General features: G+C 39.6%; 1 protein-coding gene across 2 annotated transcripts in view; it reads left to right on the top strand.

Annotated features, from left to right (window-relative positions):
- Ank2 (ankyrin 2) overlaps positions 1 to 25,011 on the top strand; it is a 596,871-nt gene that overhangs the window by 158,564 nt on the left and 413,296 nt on the right. Inside the window, exon 2 of one of the 2 annotated variants that reach the window (XM_052731615.1) lies at positions 4,603 to 4,663. The exons of the other annotated variant lie outside the window; for it this stretch is intronic. Coding sequence (XP_052587575.1) covers positions 4,643 to 4,663 — 21 coding nt within the window. The 5' untranslated portion in view covers positions 4,603 to 4,642. The remainder of the gene's footprint in view (positions 1 to 4,602; positions 4,664 to 25,011) is intronic. 2 annotated transcript variants of the gene reach the window in all.

Here is a 25,011-nt window from a genome sequence, read left to right as displayed (position 1 = left end):
TAGTGATTCCTGACTCACACCGTGAAGAATAAGAGTGTTTTATGTGTCAGATGTATAGTGTAGATTCTGATGCACTGGGAGTGTTAAATAAAACAGCTATAAAACAAAGAGGAAGGGGAGGAGTATGAAGTGAACAGGATCAAAATACATTGCATCCATGGATGAAATTCTCAAAAAATTAATAAAGCCATAGTCACTTTTGTATTGCTGTGATAAAACACTGTTACCAAGGCAACTTGTGAAAAAAAACCCAGTTAATTGGGCTGGTTAACCAGTTTGGGAGGGTTAGAGTCCATGATGGTGGAGCAGGGGACTAACTGAGCACTCACATCTTGATCCGCAACCATGAGGCAGAGAGAGGGCACACTGGAAATGGTGCCAGTCTTTTGAAACCTCAAAGCCCGTCCACAGTGACACACCTTCTCAACAATGCCATACCCAATCCTTCCCAAATAGTTCCATTAACTGGGAACCAAGAATTCAAAGATATGAGCCTATGGGGGCCATTCTCATTCAAACCATCCCAAACATTATAATAAAAGAAGAAGCAATGGTAAACAACACATGCCTCTTAGTTTACACAACTGGCTATTGGGTGCAGATTGCTGTCCAACTTCATACTCATCAGCTAGCAATTTCAGCAAAAGCGTTTGAATGGATTTAGATTAAGTCTAAAAGTAAATATCATCTCTCAAGAGTCTTTCATGTAAGATTTATGAATCTTTTTGAAGACATAAATTAAAGAAAATTTAAAACAAACTTTTTGGATGCTCTGCAATGGAAAGGATTCCTTTTTGATGATCAAATAGGCATGATGTACGCATATTTTCCGGAATGCTAATGAAATATTTGAAAACATGAGGTGTGTTTGTGTATGTTGGCTTAGCCAAAGTCCACAAGAATAATAAAAGCCGGTTCCAAATCAACGTAAGTTATTTGAAAAATCGCAATGATATGAATGTAATAAAGCAATTCTGGGATTTCTTGTCAAGCTTGGTAACTCCAAGGAGTATCCTTTTCTCCTTACACACTCCTCAGTCCCCCTTTTTCCTTCACCGAGGAAGAATAGGTGGACATACTCAGCTAGGATTGTAGAAAGTTTAATGAACATACAAAATAGTCAAATTGTAGGAACCAATAAGGAGTGTGGTGCATTACCATAGGACAACTATGATCAATCCTAGGTAAGAGTAGAAGGACCACAGTAAAGGAAACTGTGCTGTTGGAGGATGAATGGGGGGCCCTCTGATAGAAGCTGTGGTGATAGAGGCATGCTGGACTGCCAGAGTCATGTTAGAACAGGAGGGAACAGATGAGTGAATATCTTCATCTCTCTCTTCTTCCATCTAGGAATCTGCTGCCTGGTCAACCCATGGGTCAAACCCAGTGGAATCCAGTGGGCAGAGGAGCTCATGTGATGAAATCTGTAGGGGCAGCATAGGACAAGAGCAGGCCAGAGGAGTAAAAGTCCACAGATGTGAAGGACATGCGCTCGGGTGGGTGCTAGGAAGTACCCAGCATGTGCAGCCATTTCTTTTGTCAAATTAAAAAAAAAATATGTTTGGAGGTGATTCAAGGGCACAGGAAAACAGGATCAGGTGTTTGCTTGTATAGAAGGAGCTTGGTCCGGATGCAAGATGAAGGAAAGAAACTATGTTGAAAAGATATTCTGATATGTGAGTTTCAAAGACAGTTTCAAGGTTACGGATGCTGTTCACTAGATCTAAAAGTAAATGTAAAGACATTCTTTTCTAACCACCTTGAATGACAAGGGAATCTTAGTGTGAAAGGCTGAACATTACTGGGGGTGGGAGGGAGAAATAGGGGCAGAAGACAGGAGGTCACCCTGGAGAGAACACTGGCTTAGCATTAGAAAAATGGTGGTTGTCATCCGCACCCTACGTTCTCAGTGTTTTGAACGAGGTAGATGCTGCATCTGCTCCCCATTGACTGGATGTGTGCTATTTCACATGGTCATTGTGAGATTAAAGGAGTTCATGTATGTGAAATGCTTTGGGCTAGGCCTAGACATAGAGAGCCTGCTGTCAACAAATCTAATAATCTAATAATAATACATAACTGATTTTTGCATGCCAAATTATGCCAGGCATATCCTACTTACTATCCGTAATTCGTTAAATAACCTCATTTCATGCAGACACTGGAGGCTCGGTGCTCAGCAATTTGTACAAGGCCTGTCTGTAGTTAGCAAGAGGCCATGCCAGGTCTTGAAGCCAGGCCAATTAGATCCCAATGCCAGCCCTTTCCTGGTAAACCTCAGCCCACAGTCTTTGTCCTTTTCCTCTCGTAAGGCAAATACTCTTGAAAAAGCTTTCTCTGAAGTCAAATGATATGACTGTGTGGTGGATTTTCTTTGAAATTCTGTCCAGGAAAAACATTGAAGTTGATGAATACAAGCTCCTTCTGAAAGGTATAAAACATTTGAATATAATGTGCCAAGCAGCACAATTTCCAAATGGATGCACACACTGAAATCCACACTTGCTTTTGTATTATCCTGTGAGTCATCTGGATCTCCTAACTGCCACCAACCCCAGATCATTCTGCAGATCCCAGTCTGCCTGCCTAATGATGTTAACCCACATGTGGGAAACCCAGGAAGAAGCCTGCATTTTCAAAATTGTTTTAAAAATTAAGCAATCAAGAAAATGACAAAAACATAGAAGAATCTATGAACTTTCTAAAGAAAATAGACCCAAAGTAAAGAGGCAGAGACTAATGTATTGGTCTATGTGATAAGCATAATAAAAAAGGCTTTTTGGGGGGCAAGAGAAAATGAATTAAATACTTAATAATGTGTGTAGCAGAGGTTCTGTATGGATTATAAATGATATTTTTGAAAACTTGGAAAGGAAGAGTCCAATAAGAAATGTGGTAGGCAGACATACCTGCAGGACAAACATCCATACACATAAAATAATTGTTGGAAAATTAAAAAAAGAACAATGGCATATGTCCAGCCAGGTGGTAGAGCGCACCCAAGTCAGCATCTAAATCAGTGGTTCTCAATCTGTGGGTAGCAACCCCTTTGGAGGGTCAAATGACCCTTTCACAGGAGTCACCTAAGACCATTGGAGAGCACAGATATTTACATTATGATTCATACAGTAGCAAAACTACAGTTATGAAGTAGCAATGGAAATAATCTTATGGTTGGGGGTCACCACAACATGAGGAACTGTATTAAAGGATTGTAGCATTAGGAAGGTTGAGAACCACTGATCTAAATGATTATTATGAAGATAATGGCTAAACAAATTCTTCAGTAGCAGCTTAATGCACAAGATTTACACACATTAAAATGAGATGCATGGGGCAGAGGAGGTACTCAGTAAGAGCAGTTGCTCTGTACGTGTGAGGACCTGAGTTGGAATCCCCAGCACTCAGAATAGCAGGACATGGCTGTTGGTTCTTGTAACCTCAGAGTTGGGGATGGGAGTGGTGATGAGATTTCCAGTGCTTCAGTGGATGGCGGCCAAACCATGCACACACGAGCAGCATTAACTGTGTTATTAAAAAAAAAAAAAAAGGTTAAGAGGGGAAGGTGTTAGGAAATTTAAGGGGAAGTAAGGATGGGTGGTGTATGTGATCATATTTCATTGTATACATGTGTGAAATTCTCAAAGAATGAAAAGCAAAATTGGGATGAAGTAGGCTCCCCAAAGCTCACTGGTAGCAAGTCTAGTCAAAATGAGACTTCTAGTTCAGTGAGAGACCCTGTTGCAAGGCTAATAAGTCAGAGAACAGTATAAAAAGAGACCCAATGTCCTGTTCTGGTCATCATGTGTTCATGAAAGGGCATATACATACACGGTTATGTGCATGCACCACACATGTGCCCTGGGTAGCACACACCACACACAAATAATAAATAAAGTGACATGCAGGTCATGTGGAATGTGGAATGTGGTATAGTGTACTGACAGGATGCTGTGTGTAAGCTTATGTACTAGGTTTATAAGTGAACACACAGAAATATTCAGATTTGAAGAGAAAAGACCGTGAGTGAGGAAAAGCAGTGTTGGATTTATACAGTGGAATAAGAGATGTTAACTTTTCTAAAGTTCAATTTTAGAGTGTTTCAACCATAAAGTTTTAATTTTCTGTAGTACACTGGAAAGTGAGCAACGAGTATGGACTTGACAGAACTGGCTACCTAACAGTTTTTTAAATAAGTTATATTAACATATTTTTGGGTGCATAGAAGTGATCAAAGTGTCAATCAAAGTATATGGCTCTGTGTTGCTTGCTACACTAAATTTGAGCCAAGAAAGCCTTTTGTATGAGTAAACATAAATATTTATATTGCTCATAATCCCCTCAAATGCCCCCTAACAATTTGCATAATTATTGAAATTCTCATATATTCTTGAATCCATGCCTCTTGCATATTATATGCTATTTTCATATTGTATTTTGTCTACTTTTTGAGCACTTAAAATTGTGTTTTAGTTTCATTCTTTTGCATTAAAAAGAGTTGTGTCAATGTGCACTAAAAACTTACTTTTAGTTCAAATCTAACTGCTGTTAATTACATATGATTCCAAACTTTTAATGTTTTTTCTTTTCTTTTCCTTTTAGGTAAGTAACTGATCAGGGACATGAAGAACTGGCATTTCAAATGACAACCATGTTGCAAAAGGTATTTTTGGTATTTTAATGTTATTTTGAAGGAATCTGATCAAAAGACACAGGGACTAGAATATAACTGATTAAAAAATCTTGCAGATCAGATGTACCAATAATATCATTAATCATTTTAAATTATGAAGAAAGTAAGTATGACAATCCCTCTTTCTGTGTCGAAGCAGTTACTGTCGTTATAATATTAGTATCATGTGTGAATGGAAACAGAAATTGTGTTTTCCCTAAGATTCATTTCTGGGAAATGAAGGAGGAAGCTGGCTGAATGTAATAGTAGAATTGGTCACCCTGGGATTCCTTCTGTACCCAACTCTCATTTCTGTTAGGGTTTGTTTTGGGGCCAAACTGTCCTCAAAATTACTCATTGCTTTACGCTTGCTGACAGGAATATTTGATTCTGGATAATTAAATTAGACTGCATCCATGTGGAGAATTCTCCAGGGGAAGAAATACATGTGTAGAATTGTTGTTTTTTTTTTTTTGATAAAGGAAGATAGACGGAAACAGAGAACATCATACAGAATTATATAGAGGAATCATAGGGTGTGAAATTCCTTAGTCTGGTGCATCACACATGTGATGTTTAGAATTTTGTTCTTTTTAAAAGGCGTGATCATAGAGAATTTTTTCTCTAGAAGTAATCTTCAAAATATTGTGGAAACCATTTCAATCTCATTGCAGAGAAAAACCTCCACATTATTAGCTATTAGACTGGCTGTATGATGTCACAGCCTTTGTAACCATGCAAAAGACCAGTGGTGTTTTGACTATTATAAATCATGTGTTGTCCCTTCATACAAGATTAATAACTAAATACAAATGACTAGAAGATGTAGGGGGATTCAGAAGAGGAGAAATGATCTGTTTTCTTATAAAATACCATTTTAAAGAACTTCCAGTTTTGCTTTTCTTGTAGAAGTTTGAGTAGGTACCACTTAGGAGGCATTATCTGAGGAAAGATGTTTGAAAAAAAAAAGGAAATAACTTCACACAAAAATGTTTGTGTTCTTTCAATGATGAACATTTATTTAATCAGAATACATTTCTACACTTTGCAGGCATTGCTTTATTAACACGTTCTTGACAGTTTTATTATCGTTGACAATGAGAGAACACTGTTCCATTTGGGCTATTTTACGGAGGGTAGATATCACTCTGTCTTGCTTTATGATTAGTAATATTTGTATAAAGATGTGACAGTACTGTTTGACTTACTTGAAGTACAAGTAAGTGAGGCTTTCCAGTGTGAGTGGCAGGTGGGAACTGGAGAGAGTCCCAGCAGGGCGATGGTGGGATTTGTGGTAGATTTGGGAATGACCGTGTGATAACTGTACTGAGGGTTGGGGAAATGACTTTGGGAGGCTGGCCCACTGTCTAGGGGAACTTTATCCTTTTGTTCTATGATTCTCTTTTCACAGGAGAAGTCTCTCAGTTCTGGCTTGTGTCCTTGACCTCTATTTACGATCTAAACTTTAGGTGTATGTCCCTGATTCCCGTGTTAGAATCTCTTTAGTGGTGTATGAATTCTAGTCTAGTTATACAGAAGAAGGTAGTAAAAGGAAATGAAAATAATTAAGAAGGTTAAATGTGAAACCATGTGGGTCAGATATAACATTCATAGATAAAAGGCATACCTAACTTGTAAGAACTGGGAGAAAATATTAAAGACTAAAATTTTCTGATATTAGTGAATAGGGTAGTCTGCATTGACATGGTTATTGATATACTTTTTTTTGCTAGAAAAAAATTTTTTGCTAACAAAAAAATTTCATGTACAAGTAGAGATGCCAGTTTGTATCTGCACATAAATCAGATGTAGTCCTTGTGACATGTCTCGAAGTAATGGGACATTGACCTTTCATTCTACCCATGAATAATCTGTTTGAACTTTAGGTAACTACATCTTGCAAAGTGTACATTTTCTGTGATTATTTTCTTCTGAAGCACGTACATCATTGCTAATAATGATAGAATTAGATTTGTTTGTCCTGATTGATTTAAGTGTTTCTAACCAACAAATCAAATGGGAGCTCTCTAGTTTTCCCATTAAATATAATTAGATGTAGCATCTCTATGACGCCATAATTGCATTTTCCATCTAGTTTTTGTGTCTAGATAAAAATGATACTCTTATTTTTTATTTTTTTCCTGCTGGTTGAGGTTAAAGGCATTTACAATCTTCATTAAAACTTGTTCTTTCTTTGTTGTGGAAAGAAAAAGATAAATTAAAAAATTCGGTAAACTAAAGATCACCACTTTCTCTCACAAATGGGAAAAGAATAGACTTTTTTAAGAGGAGCATTTATTCTATGATGAGCTTTTCTCTATCGTACCCGGGACCCCAACCCTTTGTTGTGAGCCTGTGTAGAAGAGAGAATTCAGAGAAAGCAGGACTGGGACAAGAGCTCGGTTGGTGGCGTGCTTGTCATGCACACACGAAGACTTCAGTCCCCTCACCAGCACTGCCAGTGCCCCAACCACCACCACCAGCAAACTCAGCACACAACTCTGTGTTTGATCCCAGCACAGGAAGACACCTACAGGTGGGAATCTGAGACTCACTGGCCAGCCAGTAAGGTCCATTGAGGTTCAGTGAGGATGCTGTCTCAAAAAAAAAGATGGAGAAGCCATTGAGAAAGACATGCAGTATCAACCTCTGGCTTCCATGTGCACGTATATGCACATATGAACATGTACACACACAGAGGAACATGTACACACACACACACACACACACACACACACACACACACACACACACACACATGAACATCTACACACACAAAATGGAAAAGAAGATATCAGGATCTGACAAAGGAAACAAAGTTTTAATGAGTTTATCAATCGCTTTTTTTCAATGTGAAGGTCATTCCCCTGACCCACCACAATTCATTTACTCAACTCCTGTCTGTTAGCTCATCTAAGAGGAACTAGTGATGAGCTACTGTGTTGGTCTTGTGGTTAGTTAGACAAGGAACAACAGTAAGATTTGTGTTACTTGTCAACCAAATTCTTCACTGATTTTGCAAACAAATAATCAAATAGGCATGTCCCTTTGGGGTATGTTAGAAGGACTTTCCCCACAGACATACATGAATGTAGCAGTCTCTGTGTCCTGAATCCACATACTTAGAGCAAAGCATAGGAGGAAAGTATGATCTCAGCCTGATCAGAGGATGGACACTGGACAGATCTCATGGAAGGGACCATGTCCCGTGCTTCTGGCCCTCATTGGTTTGCTCAGCTGTAGCTGCTCAATGGTGCAAAGAAAACATTATCAAATGCTAACAGCTTTCAGAAGTGCTTTAAAAAATGTTTATTTATTATGTATACAATGTTCTGGCATGTATGCCTATATGCCAGAAGAAGGCACCAAACCTCATAGATAGTTGTGAGCCACCATGTGGTTGCTGGGAACTGAACTAGGACCTCTGGAAAAGCAGCCAGTGCTCTTAACCTCTGAGTTGTCTCTCCAGCCCCTCAGTAGTGTGTTTAAGCATCTCAAATAATGGTAAGAGTTGCAAAGGAAGGCCCATCTCAGAGAAGCTGTATTTAGCTCCACAGGGAATGGTGACCTCCTGTTTTCAAGAGCTACTCTCAAGTGAGACTCGGGGGAGGGGACATTCATTGCAGATATGGGGCAAGTGTGTGCTTCATGGGTGTGTGGGAGCGAGGAGAGAGAGAGAGAGAGAGAGAGAGAGAGAGAGAGAGAGAGAGAGAGAGAGAGAGAGAGAGAGAGAGAGAGAGAGAATTTTTGCAGGTGGGTGAAAAGGGACTTTAAATAACCCAACTTCAGTCTTTGGCAAGGATCCAGTGCATTGGGAATTCTTCATTAAAATAGCTTGAACTTCCCAGATTTGAATGCATGGATTTCTGTCAGTACAAGTGGCCACATACTGAGACTTCAAAAGGAACCAATTATCTTCTGTTTTTCTCACCTTGGAAAGAGAATAATATATGGAGGACAATGTACTCTTGAGAAATCTTAGAGGCAATGTTTGAAAACTGTCTAAAAACAAACCTACTGTGTTTTTAGAGAGAGTTGAAAACACCTGTTTGCACTCCCAGAATGAATTATCATAATTGACAGATGCCAAGCCAACGATTTTTGTAATTTGAAGAGTTTGGTTTATTATTTACTGCTGTTTTTTTTTAAGTATACGTACCCAGAGGGTAACTAACTTACACAATACTTTTTACTAATTTTGTGCACAAAAGAAAGCTTCATGATGAAGAATTTTCCACTTGTGCCATCAAGCCAGATCTTTAAACCTTAGATTTCGGAGCATCTTCAAATCTTAGATTTGAGGACCAAAGGTGGTCAATCTTATTTTAATCTCAACCCTTTGATGCTCAGGCTATACTCACATTCTCTCTGTGAGCCTCGGGGCCAGCACTGCCCACTGTGCTCTGTGCATCCCAGTGTTTGACTTCCTTTTCGTTCACATTTTATTTTTATTTTCTGCTGAGTCAAATAAAATCTGCACAGGAAAAAAAAATCAAACCGGACAAGTTGAAGGTCATCAGTGGGGTGGAAAAGCTGAATGAATAAACAGAATTGGATTAGCAGGAGATACATGGAGAAAAATAATAATGGGAAAGTACTAGTGAATAAAATATTATTTGTTTTAATAATACAATACAAAATCATTTTTAAATTTTGCACATTTTAAAATTTCACACTTTTTTGGTGTGGAAATTAATGGTATATGCCTTAGATATGTGGGAAAGCAAGGTGGAGGGGTTGGATTCTTACTTTAAATGGTCAGTCATTAGATCGTCCACAGATGAAGGTTGTATTGATTGCATGGGCTAAATTACTCAGGCTCTAAGATCTATTACATTTTGTGTGTTTCTAGATCTGTTACTTTTTCTCAATGGATACCTGTATAATTGTCTAGAAGTGTGTTCTTGGCTAAACTTGTATACATTTGAGGGTGGGTTGGAGTGAGTGGTTGATGAATACTGTTTGAAATCCAGATGCAAATGTTTAGTGTCTTCTCAATAAGTCAGATGTGAACAACATCCTTCTCACAGTAACTTTTCCTTTCCAGGTAAAGAATTTTACAGAATGCCTTGTTCTGAAAGTGTCAGATGTACATCAGCATCCACCAGGAAGAGATGCTGGGTTTATCATAAATCCTTATCATGTTATTCTTACATATAAAGTCAATGTTTGCCTTGTGTTTTATGAGACAGGGTCTCACTATAGAGCCCAGGCTGGCCTTGAGTTTATGATCCTCTTCCCTTAGCCTCTTCAGTGCTGGGATTCAGTGTATGCTCCCATGCTGGCTCTGTTCCGGGTGTGTACCACCATGCTAGCTCAATATAACCTTTTATTGTGATAAAACATGTAATATGATCAATACGTTTAAAGCTAAGTACCACACTGTCATTTTCCCATTATGCTGCTGGTGGCACCAGAGAGAAGCTAAACTTACATCGCTCTAGGTAGCTCTGCCAGCTCATTCAAGTTAAAGAACAGGAAAAATGGTGTGAGAGCCAAATAGTTGGAGAACTATTTAAAATAGAAAAATAGCGTAAGCTTCTGAAGTGAGTGAGCTAAACATTTTTCTGTTTAATTGGTTGCTGTGCAAAAAAAAAACTGTATTCTTGATTAGGAAGTAAGGGTATGACACATTAGGGTCATAAAAACAGAAAATGCTTTTAGTTCAAAATAGTTTTCTCTTTTTTGATGAATATTCTAAAGTGATGTAATTAAAAAAAATCAAAGGAGAAAGCTGCTACGTGGCCCTGTTAAACAAAGTTCCTTTTGATGAGCAGAGGAGCCAAACCTTGAATGTTCTGAATACCGTTTTGTTTTGTGATTCATTCATTTCCATGAAGACGTCTCAAGCAAAATTCTACTGGTGTAACACTTCCAGGGAGAGAGAAGTCTGTAGGGATGCAGGTAGGCATACATGACATTGATATCAGTGTAGTCACACCTGACTTTACCCGTGTCAGTTACATAAAGAACCTGGAGGCAGCAAATATTTTATTATTTCATTATTGAGGCTTTACAGTTTCACCTGTGGCACATGACTTTGCTGAGTGTAACTACTAAGACTAAATATACTTGGTATAACTTCTGCCTGTTATCATGGCATTTTATGCCTAGAATGTAACAAGTAAACATGTTTTTTTTTTCTTTCCTGTATACTTTTTAGTGTTAATTGTCTGAAATTCTATAACGAAGGAAGTCAATGAATAGTTATTACTAAACTACTTAGTAAATGTATTTATTGTAGAAATTAAATTGCACTTATTTTTTTTTATTGTGGCTCTGAACACTGGAATTCCTCAATTAGCAAACCAATCACATGAATCAATAGTCTTTGTTCTCATGTGGCTTGGAAGAGAAAAATGGGCTAATGGGACAGAAATGATGAAAGCCTGCCTTTTTTTCAGTTACCAAAAGCTAACACGCTAACTGCTATATAACATCTTAGTTGCCAGCCAGGTCCGAAACTCAGTGAGAGGAAACGATGGAATGTGGTGCTGTCAATCAAAACCATCAGTGATGTATATCACGGCTCTGCACCAACACTAGTGCTCTGAAGCAGAAGAGAGTGATCTACAGAGATGATAACTGATGTTGAAATAGAGGTCTGCCTAGACCCAAGGGATCTGGATATAGAAGATCCATAATGACCAGTCTCGTTTACTTAATTAAAATTATTTAAAAATTACTTTTAGAGTAGCCAGAAATTACAGGTGCCCACCTATAATCCTAGCAATCAGGAAGCTGAGGCAGGATTTTTAAGTTCAAGGCCAGCCTGGACTACGTAGAGAGAGACTGTGACTCAAAAATTAATTAAATTAAAAAATATTCAAGGCACTATCATTAGGAATCTAATATGTTAAAAATACAGTTATTTTTGAAATACTTACACATTAGTAGGGCAAACCAAATTTTGTATTGTCCTTTATTTGTTAGCTGCTACCCTGATTTTTCTTTTTCTTTTTCACTGGTACAAGGTTTCACACCGCAACCCACTCATGACGGTGCTCACGGCTCAACCTTCTGTGTACTGGAATTTTAGGTGTGAGTCACCACTCCTAGCTCTGTTCTTCACTTCTAACGTTGAAGGGACTCAGATCAGCTTTCTTCTTACCAATGTTTAGAATGGCATAATGCTTTGGTCACAATTACTGAGATGCTATCAGTGACAGCAGAGACTTCATGACATTTGAATGGGAAATTTCAACATATTGGTATAGCCTTCCTCTATTGAAAAGCATTTAGTTGAAATACTAGTGTTTCCAAATTACTCTCCACACGAGATGGATAGGGAAGTGGATTGGTAAAGAACAGGATACATTTCATTTTGGAAAAGGTCTAGCCTTTGAAAACCAAGTAAGACAATTTAAAATGTTCTTTAATAATGTCAAACATCCTTTATTTTCATCTGTAGAAATACGATTTGCACATTTCCATATTACTTATGAGCGATGTGTAGATGAGCACAAGGGAGACATCCCTTTGTTATTTCCCTCATGCAGTGGGGAAATGCTACCCAGACACATTGCTGTGGTCACTCTGTCGGTCTTCCTTAGTTCTTATTGCACACACACTTGAGGATGCACCCTTCTGCCCCATCTCCCATCTTCTGATTAATATTATGTTAAATTTCAAGTATTAAATACTTAAAATTTAGATTTAAAATCAGGGGTTCCTGAGTAGTAACTGTTCTCAGAATCATAACTATTTGCATACATGCTATCAGCAGAATGTTTTATTGGTTATTATCCCAAGTGAATTCTGTATATAATCTTTTTATGAAGCATTTATCTGGAATAGGTTTATTATTTTAGTTTTATAATCTTTTATTATGAAGAAGTCATTTTGAGGTTTATGAGATGCCATCTATCTAAGTCACCTTTTTTTCCCCAGTTGTTTTGAGATAAGGACTTGTTTGTTCTAGACTGGCCTTGAACTCACTATATAGCAGAAGCTGGCCTTGACATCCAATCCTTCTTACTCAAGTGCTGGGATCACAAGCATGCTTCACTTCAATCATCTTAGTGCTTATATACATCTTGAAAAGATTATAAAAGGCAATTCTTTCTTATTTTCTCTATTCCGGCCTATGCGCAAATGTTTGTTACCATGGCAGCTAAAAAAAGTGTATTCGTTTTTCATTGCTGAATGTCAAAGAGCACGATCTTCCACACACAGCACTTAGAATTACAGCAATTGATCTTCCACACACAGCCCTTAGAATTTAGAGCAATTCAGCACAGCATATTTGTCCTTGGGTGTATTAGCCTGAGAACTATTACCCGACTGGCAACAGAGTAGGAGAATTGTCTAGAAATCACAAGACTGCTGTTAGCATCAGCTCTAGTGCTGGTTAGCGCTGTGGCCTTGGACAAGGATGGGTAGCCCAAACTCAGTTTCTTGACGTGATAAATACAGAAGCAGGAGTGGATGACTTCGAAGGTTCTAAATCCTTTTATTTAAATAATGCAGGCAATGAAATTGCAGGATGTCTCTGACTGATCCTGGTCCTGTACCCACTCCTAGGACCTCTGTTCCCCTTAAATGGAAGCTTCAAGGAAAGGCTGGTTCTTTGGGAGGATTTTGGAAAGGAAGTGATGTTTGGGTAGGTCTATATTCCAAACACTGTACCAGCCTCAGCAACACTCACATGATTGGTCAGTTCTCTTTTTATATAGCTTGATATCTATTCCTGATGCTTGTCTTAGTTAGGGTCACTATTGCTGTGGTGAAACACTATGACCAAAGCCACTTGGGGAGAAAAGGGTTTATTGGGCTTACTTTCTCATATCACTGTTCATCACTGGAGGAGGTCAGGACAAGAACTCAAACAGGGCAGAAACCTGGAGGCAGGAGCTGATGCAGAGGCCATGGAGGAATGTTGCTTACTGGCTTGCTCTCTATGGCTTGCTCAGCCTACTTTCTTATAGGACTCAGGACCACCAACCTAGGGATGGCTCCACTCATAATGGGCTGGGCCCTCCCACATCAATCACTAATTAAAAATATGCCATACAGGCTTGCCTACAGCCCAATATTATGTAGGCCTTTTCCCAACTGGGCTTCCCTCCTCTCAGATGACTCTAGCCTGTGTTATGTTGACATAAAATTAGCCAGCACAATACCTCAGTGTGCAAATGGGTTGCTTACTACCTGTGTGAACTCTGCTTACCATACTATGAGAAGTGTTATCTGATTTAGCCTAGCTAGGCAGTATGTCGGAAAACTTTGAATTTCACTGGTGTGCTTAGCATGCTGTAATAAAGTAGAATTTAAAATACATTTCTTTGCTAGTCCCTCTGTTTGGGCCTATGCTTAAATGTTTGTTACTATGGCAGCTAAGAAAAATGTATTACCTTTTCATTTCCAAATGTCAAATAGTATTGACATTTATTGCCTTTTGTTCAAGGCAAGAATTAATAACACCAGTGTACAAAGTGAATAATTCAGTTTGGTTGAGCAATGTTTGAGGTAGACACTTGGTTGTTGATCTTAGTATGATAGTCAGACATAGGATTAGTTATTTAAAATATCTATCATCATCTGTCTATCTATCTATCTATCATCTATCTATGTCTCTGTGTGTATGATTTGTGTGTGTTAGGAGGGCTGCACATATACCTATCACCTATCTATGTCTCTATGTGTGTGATATGTGTGTGGTAGGGGGACTGCTCATATACCACAGTTTGGAGATCGGAGCACAACTTTATGGAACTGGCTTTTTCCTTCTACCCTTATTTGGGTTCTGGGGATTGATATCAGGTTGGTCATCAGGTTTATACATTGAGTGACTTTATCTATTGAATCTTTTCACCCACCCAAGTTTGTTGTTTTGAGCAAAAACTTTGTGAGGAGCCTACTTAAACATGAAAAATAAGTCTGATGTTGACCCACTTCATGCATGAATTAGACAGTTCAATATCAATGTTGATGGTAAGTATTAATAAAACTGTAAAAATCGTTGAGGATGGGACAGATCAGTGGATGAACACATATTTACCCTGCATGAGGTTCTGTGTTCATCACCAGCACTCAAAAAAAAAAACAAATAAACAAACAATCCCCAGGAAAACATTGGTTATTGAAAATGACTGACATCAACTTAACCAAATCTGAGATGTAACAGGAAGAAGAGAGAATTAGTTCTAATTTTAGATTGTAGCTTTTTTTTTTTTTTTCTAGTATTACAAATGAAAAGGCGGGGTCTGGAGATATGGCTGAGTCATTAAGAGCCAGACTGCTTCTCCACAGGACCCAAGTTGGGCTCCCAGCATCTATACTGGGCAATTCCTAACTGCGACTCCCGCTCCTGGGAATCTAATGCCCCTTTTTGTTTCCATGGGAACTTACACACACACACACACACACAGAGAGAGAGAGAGAGGGGGTGGGGGAGAGAGAGAGAGAGAGAGAGAGAGAGAGAGAGAGAGAGAGAGAGAGAGAGAGAGAGAGCGGTAGGGAGGCAGAGATACAAACATACACATAAATAATGATAATAATGTTGACAGGTTGGTATGGTTTTTTTGTCTGCTTTATTTGTCAGGCTAGCCTCCAATTCAAGACAATCCTCCTGCCTCAGACACCCCAGTGCTGGGATTGCAGATGTGTGTTGCCATACTTCTGTGAACTATTTTATATAATACTAAAGACACCTTTTCCTAACTACAAGGAAAACAGTATCTTGAACTTATTGTCAGAGAGCATGCAGTTAAACATCACAAGATGTTGCCTTCCGAGACAGAGGTGCTGTTCTGCCGGCCCCCTCACTGTAGTAAACATAGCACTCCAGTTTTGGTATATTTGTTTGTATTTCAACATTTTATGGTAGTAGATTCAAAGTCAACGCCAATCAACGTGTAGCATTTTTAAAATATTTTTTTTTGTTGTTGTTGTTAAAGTGTTTGTATGTGTCTGTAGGTGTCCACAGGGGCCAGTAGAGGGCACTGCACACCTAGAGCTGGAGTTTCAGCTCCATCTGTTGAGAACCCAACTTGGGTCTCAAGTAGTGGGATGAACAGTGCGTGTTCTTAACCGCTGAGCCACCCTTCCTGCCCAACACATAGAATGTCCCTAGCGGTCAGTGAAATGAAACACATTTGTGTTCCTATACTTTCCTCGGTTGCTCCAAGCAGAATAGTAGTAAAACGGTTTGAAAAATGTCTTCCGTGTTGGTGCTTCCTTACTTTTTCCTGAAAAAATGCTTAAAAAAATTGCACTAGGTTATGGTACCCAATCTGCTAACTGACTTTTTGTTTGTTAACTTTTGAGACAGGATTTTCACTGTCCAGACTAGCCTCTTTTTGTCACAGTCTACGGAGTATTGAGATGACAGATGTGGGCCACCATGCCTTGTTTACAACGTTCAGTTCTATAATATGGAGTAATTTTCAAAATGAAACCTGATTGTAAAGCCAGCTGCTGTGGCTGGGGATGCGGCTCAGTTAGTGGAGGGCCTACTTAGCATTCACAAAGCTCTGGATCCAATCCCCGGAATCACATCAACCAGGCACCGTGACTCACACATTTAATCCCAGTGTTCACAAGGAAGGCAGCAGGATCTGAAGTTCCAGGTCATCCTCCTTGGCCACATAGCAAGTTAGAGGCCAGCCTGGGATACATGAGACCCTGTCTCAAGTAAATAATTGTTTCAATATTCCTCAAATGGGCACTCATCTACTAAAGGAATTCCAACACATAGGAAGCTCAGTTAATAATTAGGAGGACTGCAGTGTGGTCAGTGGTAAATTGATTGCCTATGGTGTACCAAGTCCCGGAGAGAGGAGTGTAATTAATGTGGGTAAAAATAACATTGGATAGACACTGATTTTTTACAAATAAGAATCAGATCTTTAACAACAATTCATAACTACTTTAAAGTTAGACTATTCATTTTAGATACTCTGAAGGGTCACGTGTTAGAATTTGAACAGTAAAATGAATTAAATAGGAACTAAAATATGAACATTAAGTAATGTCCTGAGTAAAGCTATTGGAGGAATATTGATCAATCTCATTCTGTTATTAGATAGCAGAATAAGGAAGAAAGAGGAATCTGGAAAGCAATACAATAAAATGCCCAAATTTTTAGAATTTTGTTAAAGCCAGAAGGAAAGGCTCGCTGACAGACAGCATAGATTTTAAAGAGTCTTCCCACTGTGAACTGTTTTAATCACATCTATGCTTTAAGGACTCAAATGATAGTACTTTCAAGTGCTGGTGTAAAAAAATGAAAGGGTGGGGCTGGAGAGATGGCTTAGCAGTTAAAAAGCACTGGCTGCTCTTCCAGAGGTCCTGAGTTCAATTCCCAGCAACCACATGGTGGCTCACAACCATCTATAGTGACATCTGTTTGCCTTCTTCTGGATTGCAAGCATACATGAAGGCAGAACACTGTATACATAATAAATAAATGAATCTTAAAAAAAGTGAAAGGGTGCTATGTAAATTGATTTTTTAAAATCAAGTTAAAAACTGATTATATTGATGTTTAACAGCTTTTTAGAGCTTTTGAAACACACAAAGATTTGAGTTGTGTATTAATGGCTAACATTCCTATAGGATAACTAGTGCACATTCTGGCTATTGTGTATTAATGGCTAACATTCCTATAAGATAACTAGTGCACATTCTGGCTATTGTGTATTAATGGCTAACATTCCTATAAGATAACTAGTGCACATTCTGGCTATTGTGTATAAGTGGCTAACATTCCTATAAGATAACTAGTGTACATTCTGGCTATTGCTTGGTGAAAAAACAGGCTTGCAGAAGCTGACTGATGGGCAGGTAGGAGGGCTCAGTATAAAAGTGCCTGCCAGGCAAGACCGAAAGCCTGAGTCCAGTCCTGGGACTCACGGTGAATGGAAAGACCTGATTCCCAAAGCTGCCCTCTGACCTCCATGTGCACACCTTGGTGCCCCCTTCCACATCACGCACACACAATAGTAAATCAGTTACTAAAACAAGTAGATGAAAAGCTGACTTATCATAATCATAGTGACTTAAATTGCAAAACAACCAAAATAATAAGGAAGTCATTAGACAAGTTATGGAAGATCTATGAAACTGAACACACAAGTAGTTTAAAGAGAAATTTAATGGCATGAAAACCCTCACTCCATACTAATTAAAACATTCCATTCAGCTCAGTTGGTAGATTGCTTGCCTGGCATGTATAAAGCCCTGGATCAATCCCCAGTACCACATGAAATGGTAAGCCTGTAATCCAAGTGCTCAGGCAACAAAGGCAGGACTTGGGTCATCCGTGGCTAGATAGGGAGTTCAAGGTCACCCTTGACTGCTAGAGACTCTGTTTTAAAAACAAACAAGCAAGAATTGAGAAATAACAACAAAAGCATGGCCACCATGTCCTCACCCAGTTCACTCTAATTCATAGAAAAAACTACATTTTAAAAAATGTACTCGTTTTCAAGGTTACTGTGATTATTGTCAATGGCTTCTGGCAAACTCATTCTGAAATATGTGGAGAACGAACATGTCTGATCTTGTCAGATCTCCAAATCTGGGCCAGGTCTTATTAATTACTTTGACTAGAGAATGCATAAAACACCAGGTACCTTGAAACTGCTCTGGAAAGGATTCTGCTCATCAATCAAGATCTTAGGAGAATAGCAGTCATCCATTTTCCATCCAGCCATGATAAGTGGTGTCACAGTTTTAGAAATATATAGCTTTGCTTTATTATTAAGACAGAAGGTACATCTGCCTGCAGCAGATCCCATTAACTTTGAGTTATGCTCTAGAAGAAAAATTCCACTTGATTTAAAGAAAATCGTTAACTTGGCAGGTCCCTAGCAATATGAAATGTGGTGTCCTAGTTTGCTTTAACTGATAACATGATGCAGCCTAGGGTCATCTGCGGAGGGAGTCTTAGTTGAGATCTTATCCAGATCAAATCGGCCTGTGGGCTTGTCTTTGGGGGATTGTCTTGATTGTTCATTGGTGTGGGCAGCACCATGCCCTGGGCAGGTAGTCCTCACTGCACAAGACATCTGGCCTTGGAGACAGCAAATTGCATTTCTCCATGGTTTCCCCTTGAGCCTCTTGCCTTGACATCCATCAGTGATAGACTGTAGCTTGCATGTAACTTGTGCTTGTAACAGTAACAGAATGCATCTGGAACATCCGGGATAGTGCTGTGGAGGATAGAAAGAAGTAGCTTAATGGAATTTATCACTGGGAAAATCAAGAGGTACTAGGGATGCTGTAAGCACTTGGGACTATTTGAGTGAAGTAATCTTGAAGAACTTGGAGTGTTGGGAAGAGTTAGCTGGGACAGAATATAATGAGTAGTTTAATTAAAGTTATAGAGCGTGAAATGAGTCTCCTTCCTAGATTACCCGAAGCCATTCCATGTTAGGGACTTTTGATAGAGCATCCTTGCCCAGCCTGCTTCTTTTAGAAGCCGACATGATTCATTGCTAAGTTCCTCTGTTATCACACCATGAAAAACCAGAACAAAATTGTAAATTATATATCACGTCTATTGTAGATTTGTGGGCAAAAGTCAAATATGTTTCAGGTATTGATTGCATCGTCATCATACTGCTGTCTATTGATTTCATCATAGCTAAGCTGGCTTCTATTGATTGCATAGTAGTCACACTACCATCTTTTATTAAGCTGTAGTTATAAGCCCCACTGCATTCTCTCTAGAGACATCCCTCGCCACAGTGCCGAATCTGTCACAGTTATATGTAACTTGTGATTATTTCTTTGGCTTGCTGTGTGGGCGTGTGACTTCATTCTTGAGATCACTCAAACACATTCTCACATGTTTTCCAGGCCAATAAACTTTTTCATGACAAATAATCAGAGCAAGACAAGGCTGTCTCTAGACTCTCTCTCCACTTTGTTGAGAAGGTCCCTGCTCAGCCATTACCCTATAAAGTTTATCGGCATTTTCTGATTTTTCTAACAGCCCATTATGCTCATTTTGTTTGAAAAATGTAAAAAGGATGAAATTGACACTCGGGAGGCAGAGGCAGGCAGATCTCTGTGAGTTCGAGGCCAGCCTGGTCTACAGAGCGAGATCCAGGAAAGGCGCAAAGCTACACAGAGAAACTCTGTCTCGAAAAACCAAAAGAAAAAAAAAAAGAAAAGAAATTGATGTCTGTCTTTTGGGGAGACATTAAGAAAAAAAAAGCCACCCTGTTTTCAATGAGTGAAATCATCTATGTTTAACTTATTTATTGTACTTTAAAATGTTGACTATGGGTTGGTAAGATGGTTCAGCCCGTAAAAGTGCCTGATCTGCAAGCATAACTGCTTGAATTTGATCCTGGAAGCCACAGTGGAAGGGGAGAGCTGATTCCTTCCCTACCAGCATCCTTTGACTTCACACAGGCACACCTACAGGTACACATACACACAACACACACCCATATACACACGGCACTAATAATGATAGTTAAAAATATTAAAGGCTCCCCTAAATAATGATTACAATCACATCTTAAAAATAGTACAAATACAGACAAAAGAGTATTGCTGCTCTGCACTTAACCTGAAAACAGTTGTTTCTTTTTTATGCTTTATTTATTTTTTTATTAAGAAATTTTCTATTCATTTTACATACCAACCACAGATCCCCCTCTTTTCCCTCCTTCTGCCCCCCAGCCTCCCCCCAACCCACTCCCCCATTCCTACCTCCTCCAAGGCAAGGTCTCCCATGGGGAGTCAGCAGAGCCTAGTACGTTCAGTTGAGGCAGGTCCAAGCCCCTCCTCCCTGAACCAAGGCTGCACAGGGTATCACACCATAGACACTGGGCTCCAAAAAGCCAGCTCATGTACCAGGGACGGATCCCAATCTCACTGCCTGGGGGGCCTCCCAAACAGTTCAAGCTAAACAACTGGTATGTATTCACTCATAAGTGGATACTAGATGTAAAGCAAAGGATAACCAGACTACAATCCACAGCTACAGAGAAGCTAGCTAATAAGGAGGACCCTAATTTTATGTATTTAAAATTTATTTTGTGGTAGTGAGGATTGGACCTATGCTTCATAAATTTTCTTCTTTTTAAACTAGGATTTGAAGTAATTGTGAATTTTGTATTTTCTTCTTGTACCAGTTCTTTGTTTGTTTTTGCTCTATTTATCTATTTGTCTATTTATTTATCTATTTATTTATTTAATGAAGACAAGGTCTCACAAAACCCAGGCTGGCTTTGAACCTACTATACTGCCGAGGCTGGCCTTGAACTCCTGATCCTCTACCTCTCGGGTGCTCTGCTTATAAGTGCCACCACACCTAGCTGAAATAATAATTGTCCAAACAAGCCTCTTTCATTTTCCTAAGTTGATGCAATTAGGAAATGTTGTAAATAGAAAAAACAATGGGTTTTTTTTGTGTATTATTTCATTAGCACTTGTGACTAAAGGAAAAAAAGACTTTGCATTTTTCTTAAGAGATGGAACTTTTGGCCGTAGTAGTTGTTAGGGGTTGTATCGGGTTCTCCCTGGAATTGGTATATTTAAGTCTAAATTGTTGACGTCTCAGAAGGCTCTTTAAGAAGATATTAAATAGTGGGTCCTGATCCCATATTACTGGGGGTCTTTGTAAGAAGCAGACTTGAGACGCAGACCCCAGAGGACAGAGGCCTGAGCACAAGCATAGAGAGGACCCCATGGTGATACAGGAAGAAGGGGGTAAGGCAAAGAGAGAGGCCTCGGGAGATGCCAGCTCCATCAGCATCGTGCTCCTCAACTTTGAGCCTCCAGAATGGTGAGAAAAGAAATGTCTGTCGCTTAAAGCATCTAGCTTTAGTTCTTCCTTCTTTTTAAAAAATTGAATGATGGTACAACCACATAGGCTGAAGCTTGTAAATAAGTTAATTAATACTTCCTGGTCAAAATTTCCTTGGTTCCCTCCTTCAAATCCCTCTGGTTCCAGGACGTCCGTAATTTCTGCTATGAGCTATCATGGCCAGTTTAAGAATGACTAAGTTTAAGTTTAAGAATACACAAGTGTATTCTAACACAGGCTTGCAAAGAACAGAATAAACTGCTTTAGGATTATGACAAAGGGAAGAAACGGGAAGAGGCATGTGGCAGACGCGCCTGAGCTAGCTGGCTCGCTGTGACAAATGCTTATCCTATTTTGGGGATTCGTTTTACTCTTGTGTCCGTGTGTGCTCAGCACATTCATCTTCTTTTGTTTCTGTCATGGCCAATACGGGCACTAGCCAGCTGCCCAGGCTAATTCTTTCCTAAGAAATCCTTTATCTCTCGACCTTAAGTGACTGGTCTTCAGGTGAATGCAGAGACAAATGAGCCTGGATTACGGCGACAAACCATTCTTGCTTTCCATGTTAGACTCTTTCTTGGTTGGTCTAGACCTATAGCGGTCTGTCCTGAGAGTCTGACTTCGGTCTTTCTGGGGACCACAGACCTAACAATACCCCTCTAGTAGGGGTAGGCTGCTGTGTGCTCTTCCGATTGCTCTCAGAATGTGGGTGAGCTATTCAAAAGTCAGGAGAGGCTTTTCTATACTAAGTTTACAGGAAGTAGAGGTTGCCCAGCGAGGAGACAGAGGTGGGGTCTCTGGCTTGTAGACTGCAGTGTCTTTGAATGACAATCTTGATTTTTGACAGAAAAATGAACGTTATTGCTTCTAGTCTCATGTAAAAGAGTTGATGAGTCGGATATGCTAAAAGAGCAGAGGAATGAGAGGGGAATAAGATCCTATTAGAAACTGCAAACAGGAGAGTGAGCGTACCGCTTAGGAAAGCGTGAGTCAGGGAGGATTAACTACGTGTGTGTGTGTGTGTGTGTGTGTGTGTGTGTGTGTGTGTGTGTGTGTGTGTGTGTGTGTGATGCCCAGACATCTACAAATGTACAGTACCTCGGGAGAGAAACCAACCTAGCCAAGCCCTGAGAGACGCTAGCGGGGTTTGGTGAGCGCTCACATGGAGGAGGACAGAGCAGGCTCCAGGCTTCCTAGGAGCAGATTACCAGGAAGTCGGTGCCGGGTAGCAGAACCTCTCATCCTTCTGAAGTGATTTAAAGAGTAAATCTGAAAAACAGTTCCCGTGGAAACAAGGAGTTACTTTCATTCTAATTGGTGAAACAGTGCCACCTAGCGGATTTCCTTTCACTATCAGTGATTTTTGTATCAGGTGGAATAGAGGAGCATAAAGAAAGCTCTTAGGTGGACTGTCACACTGGAGGCATGGTCCCTGAAGGCAGGGTCTTTCCATTTGCTGCTGATTCCCTGGGAACTCATTAATGAATGAATGAATGAATTATTAAAATTGATTTCTAGTCCATATTTTTCCTTCTTTCTGGAGAATATTCTATAGTTCACACAAATGTTTTCAAAACCTGTGCGTTTTAGAGGTTTTTTTTGTTTCTGTTTTTGGGTTTTTTTTTTGTTGTTTGTTTTTTGAGACAGGGTTTCTCTGTATAGTTCCTGGCTGTCCTGGAACTTTCTTTGTAGACCAGGCTGCCCTCTGCCTTCTGAGTGCTGGGATTAAAGGCGTGTTCCACCATGCACAGCTCATTTTAGAGTTTTGTACCTAGCTCCTAATGTAAAGGGAGTGAGCTAGTACTTCTTGGAAATTAAACTATTAAAAAAACCCACTCTGATTGTTTTTGGAATCATTTTCTTGACCATTTTGTGAAATTTACTTACTTCTTAGAAGAGAGAAAATTGGACCTATGTGGTGATGCATATTTGCAATCCTTGGATACATAGTGAGTTCTTGGCTAGCCTGGGCTACATGAGCCCCTGATACAAAGAAGGAAATAAAATAAAAAAAAAATTCAGAAGAGATACAGATTGTTTTAAGCACCAGGGAAGAATTCATTCAACAAAATTACAATTCTGTTTTTCAGTAATTCATTAAAATTCCAGAAGTACAAAAAGATCTACTCTGAGAATTCTCCCTGCCCATTTTCCGCCCTCCAGGTTCCCAGGCACAGATGGATGTTGTGTCCCCATGGGCCCTTTGGGGGCTTGTTAGGTGTCTGCTTTTACACAAGATTGTATCCAGAGTTGTGAAGAGAAGGGATTCTACAAGTTATACCTATTGTTTTAAACAAATTCTGATGGAAAACAGTTATTTTAACCATCACAATATGCTTTTAATTTTTAACAGAAATGGCAATCCTTCCCAAAGGTGGGGTGGGGCGAGTGTCATTTTGGTATGCTGAAATGGTAGTTTTTATTTGAGCTCTGTCAATTCTGATTGATTGATTGACTTGTTTATTTTGTGATGCAGGACTTTGCCGTTGTATGTAGAACAGGGCCCTTATCATCACTCTGCCCCAGGTCGTCCCCCCTCCATTCTGATGCAGTCACATGCTTGCCGTCAACTTTTTTTTTTTAAACAGAAACTTAAACTTTTGCTTTTATATTTAGTGTGTGTATGTGTGTGTACATGTATGTACATATGTATGTGCATGTGTATGTGGTGGTATTGTGTTCCCCAAAATATTGTGCACCCTAATAAACTTATTTGGGGTCAGAGAACAGAACAACCACTAGATACAGAGGCCAGAAAATGGTGGCACTCACACCTTTAATCCTAGCATTCCAGAGGTAGAAATCCCTCTGGATCTCTGTGAGTTCAAGGCCACATTGGAAACAGCCAGGCATGGTGACTCATGCCTTTAATCCCAAGAAGTGAGCCTTTAATCCCAGGGAGTGATGACAGAAAGTAGGAAGGTCTATAAGGCGTGAAGACCAGAAATTAGAAGCTTTTAGCTGGTTAAGCTTTTAAGCTTTGAGCAGCACAGTTCAGCTGAGATCCATGTGGATGAGGACTCAGAAACTTCCAGTCTGAGGAAACAGGATCAGCTGAGGAACTGGCGAGGTGAGGAAGCTGTGGTTTGTTCTGTTTCTCTGATCTTCCAGCATTCACCCCAATACCTGGCTTCGGGCTTGTTTTTATTAGTAAGACCAGCTAAGATTCCTGCTACATGTGTGCTGCACAGCACTTGTGGGGGGCAGAGGACCACTTGTTGAAGTTGTTACTGTTCTTCCACCACTAGCCTAGTGACAGGACTCAGGTTGTCAAGTTTGGCAGCAAGCACCCTTCCCTGCGGAGTCATCCTGCTGGCCTGCTGCGGCTCTCAACTTCCCAATTACACAATCAATTTATGTTTGCAGAGTAGGTCATTGCCACAGGTTCCCATTTTGTGGTCTGATAGTTTTATGAGGCTGTAACCCTCCTGGTCCCTGTTTCCAGTGCCTTAGGAACTGCCACCATCATAGCCGTAAACACAGGAACCAATTAGGGCATCTGACTTGTGTAACAAATGTTTATTTGGGACTGGAACACTCAGACATTTGAGACATTGTGTGCATTCTTTTA

The sequence above is a fragment of the Peromyscus californicus genome, unplaced genomic scaffold, assembly GCF_007827085.1.
Source record: "Peromyscus californicus insignis strain IS unplaced genomic scaffold, ASM782708v3 Scaffold_9__1_contigs__length_137607984, whole genome shotgun sequence".
NCBI lineage: Eukaryota > Metazoa > Chordata > Mammalia > Rodentia > Cricetidae > Peromyscus > Peromyscus californicus.
This window is presented reverse-complemented; position numbering and strand designations above follow the sequence as displayed.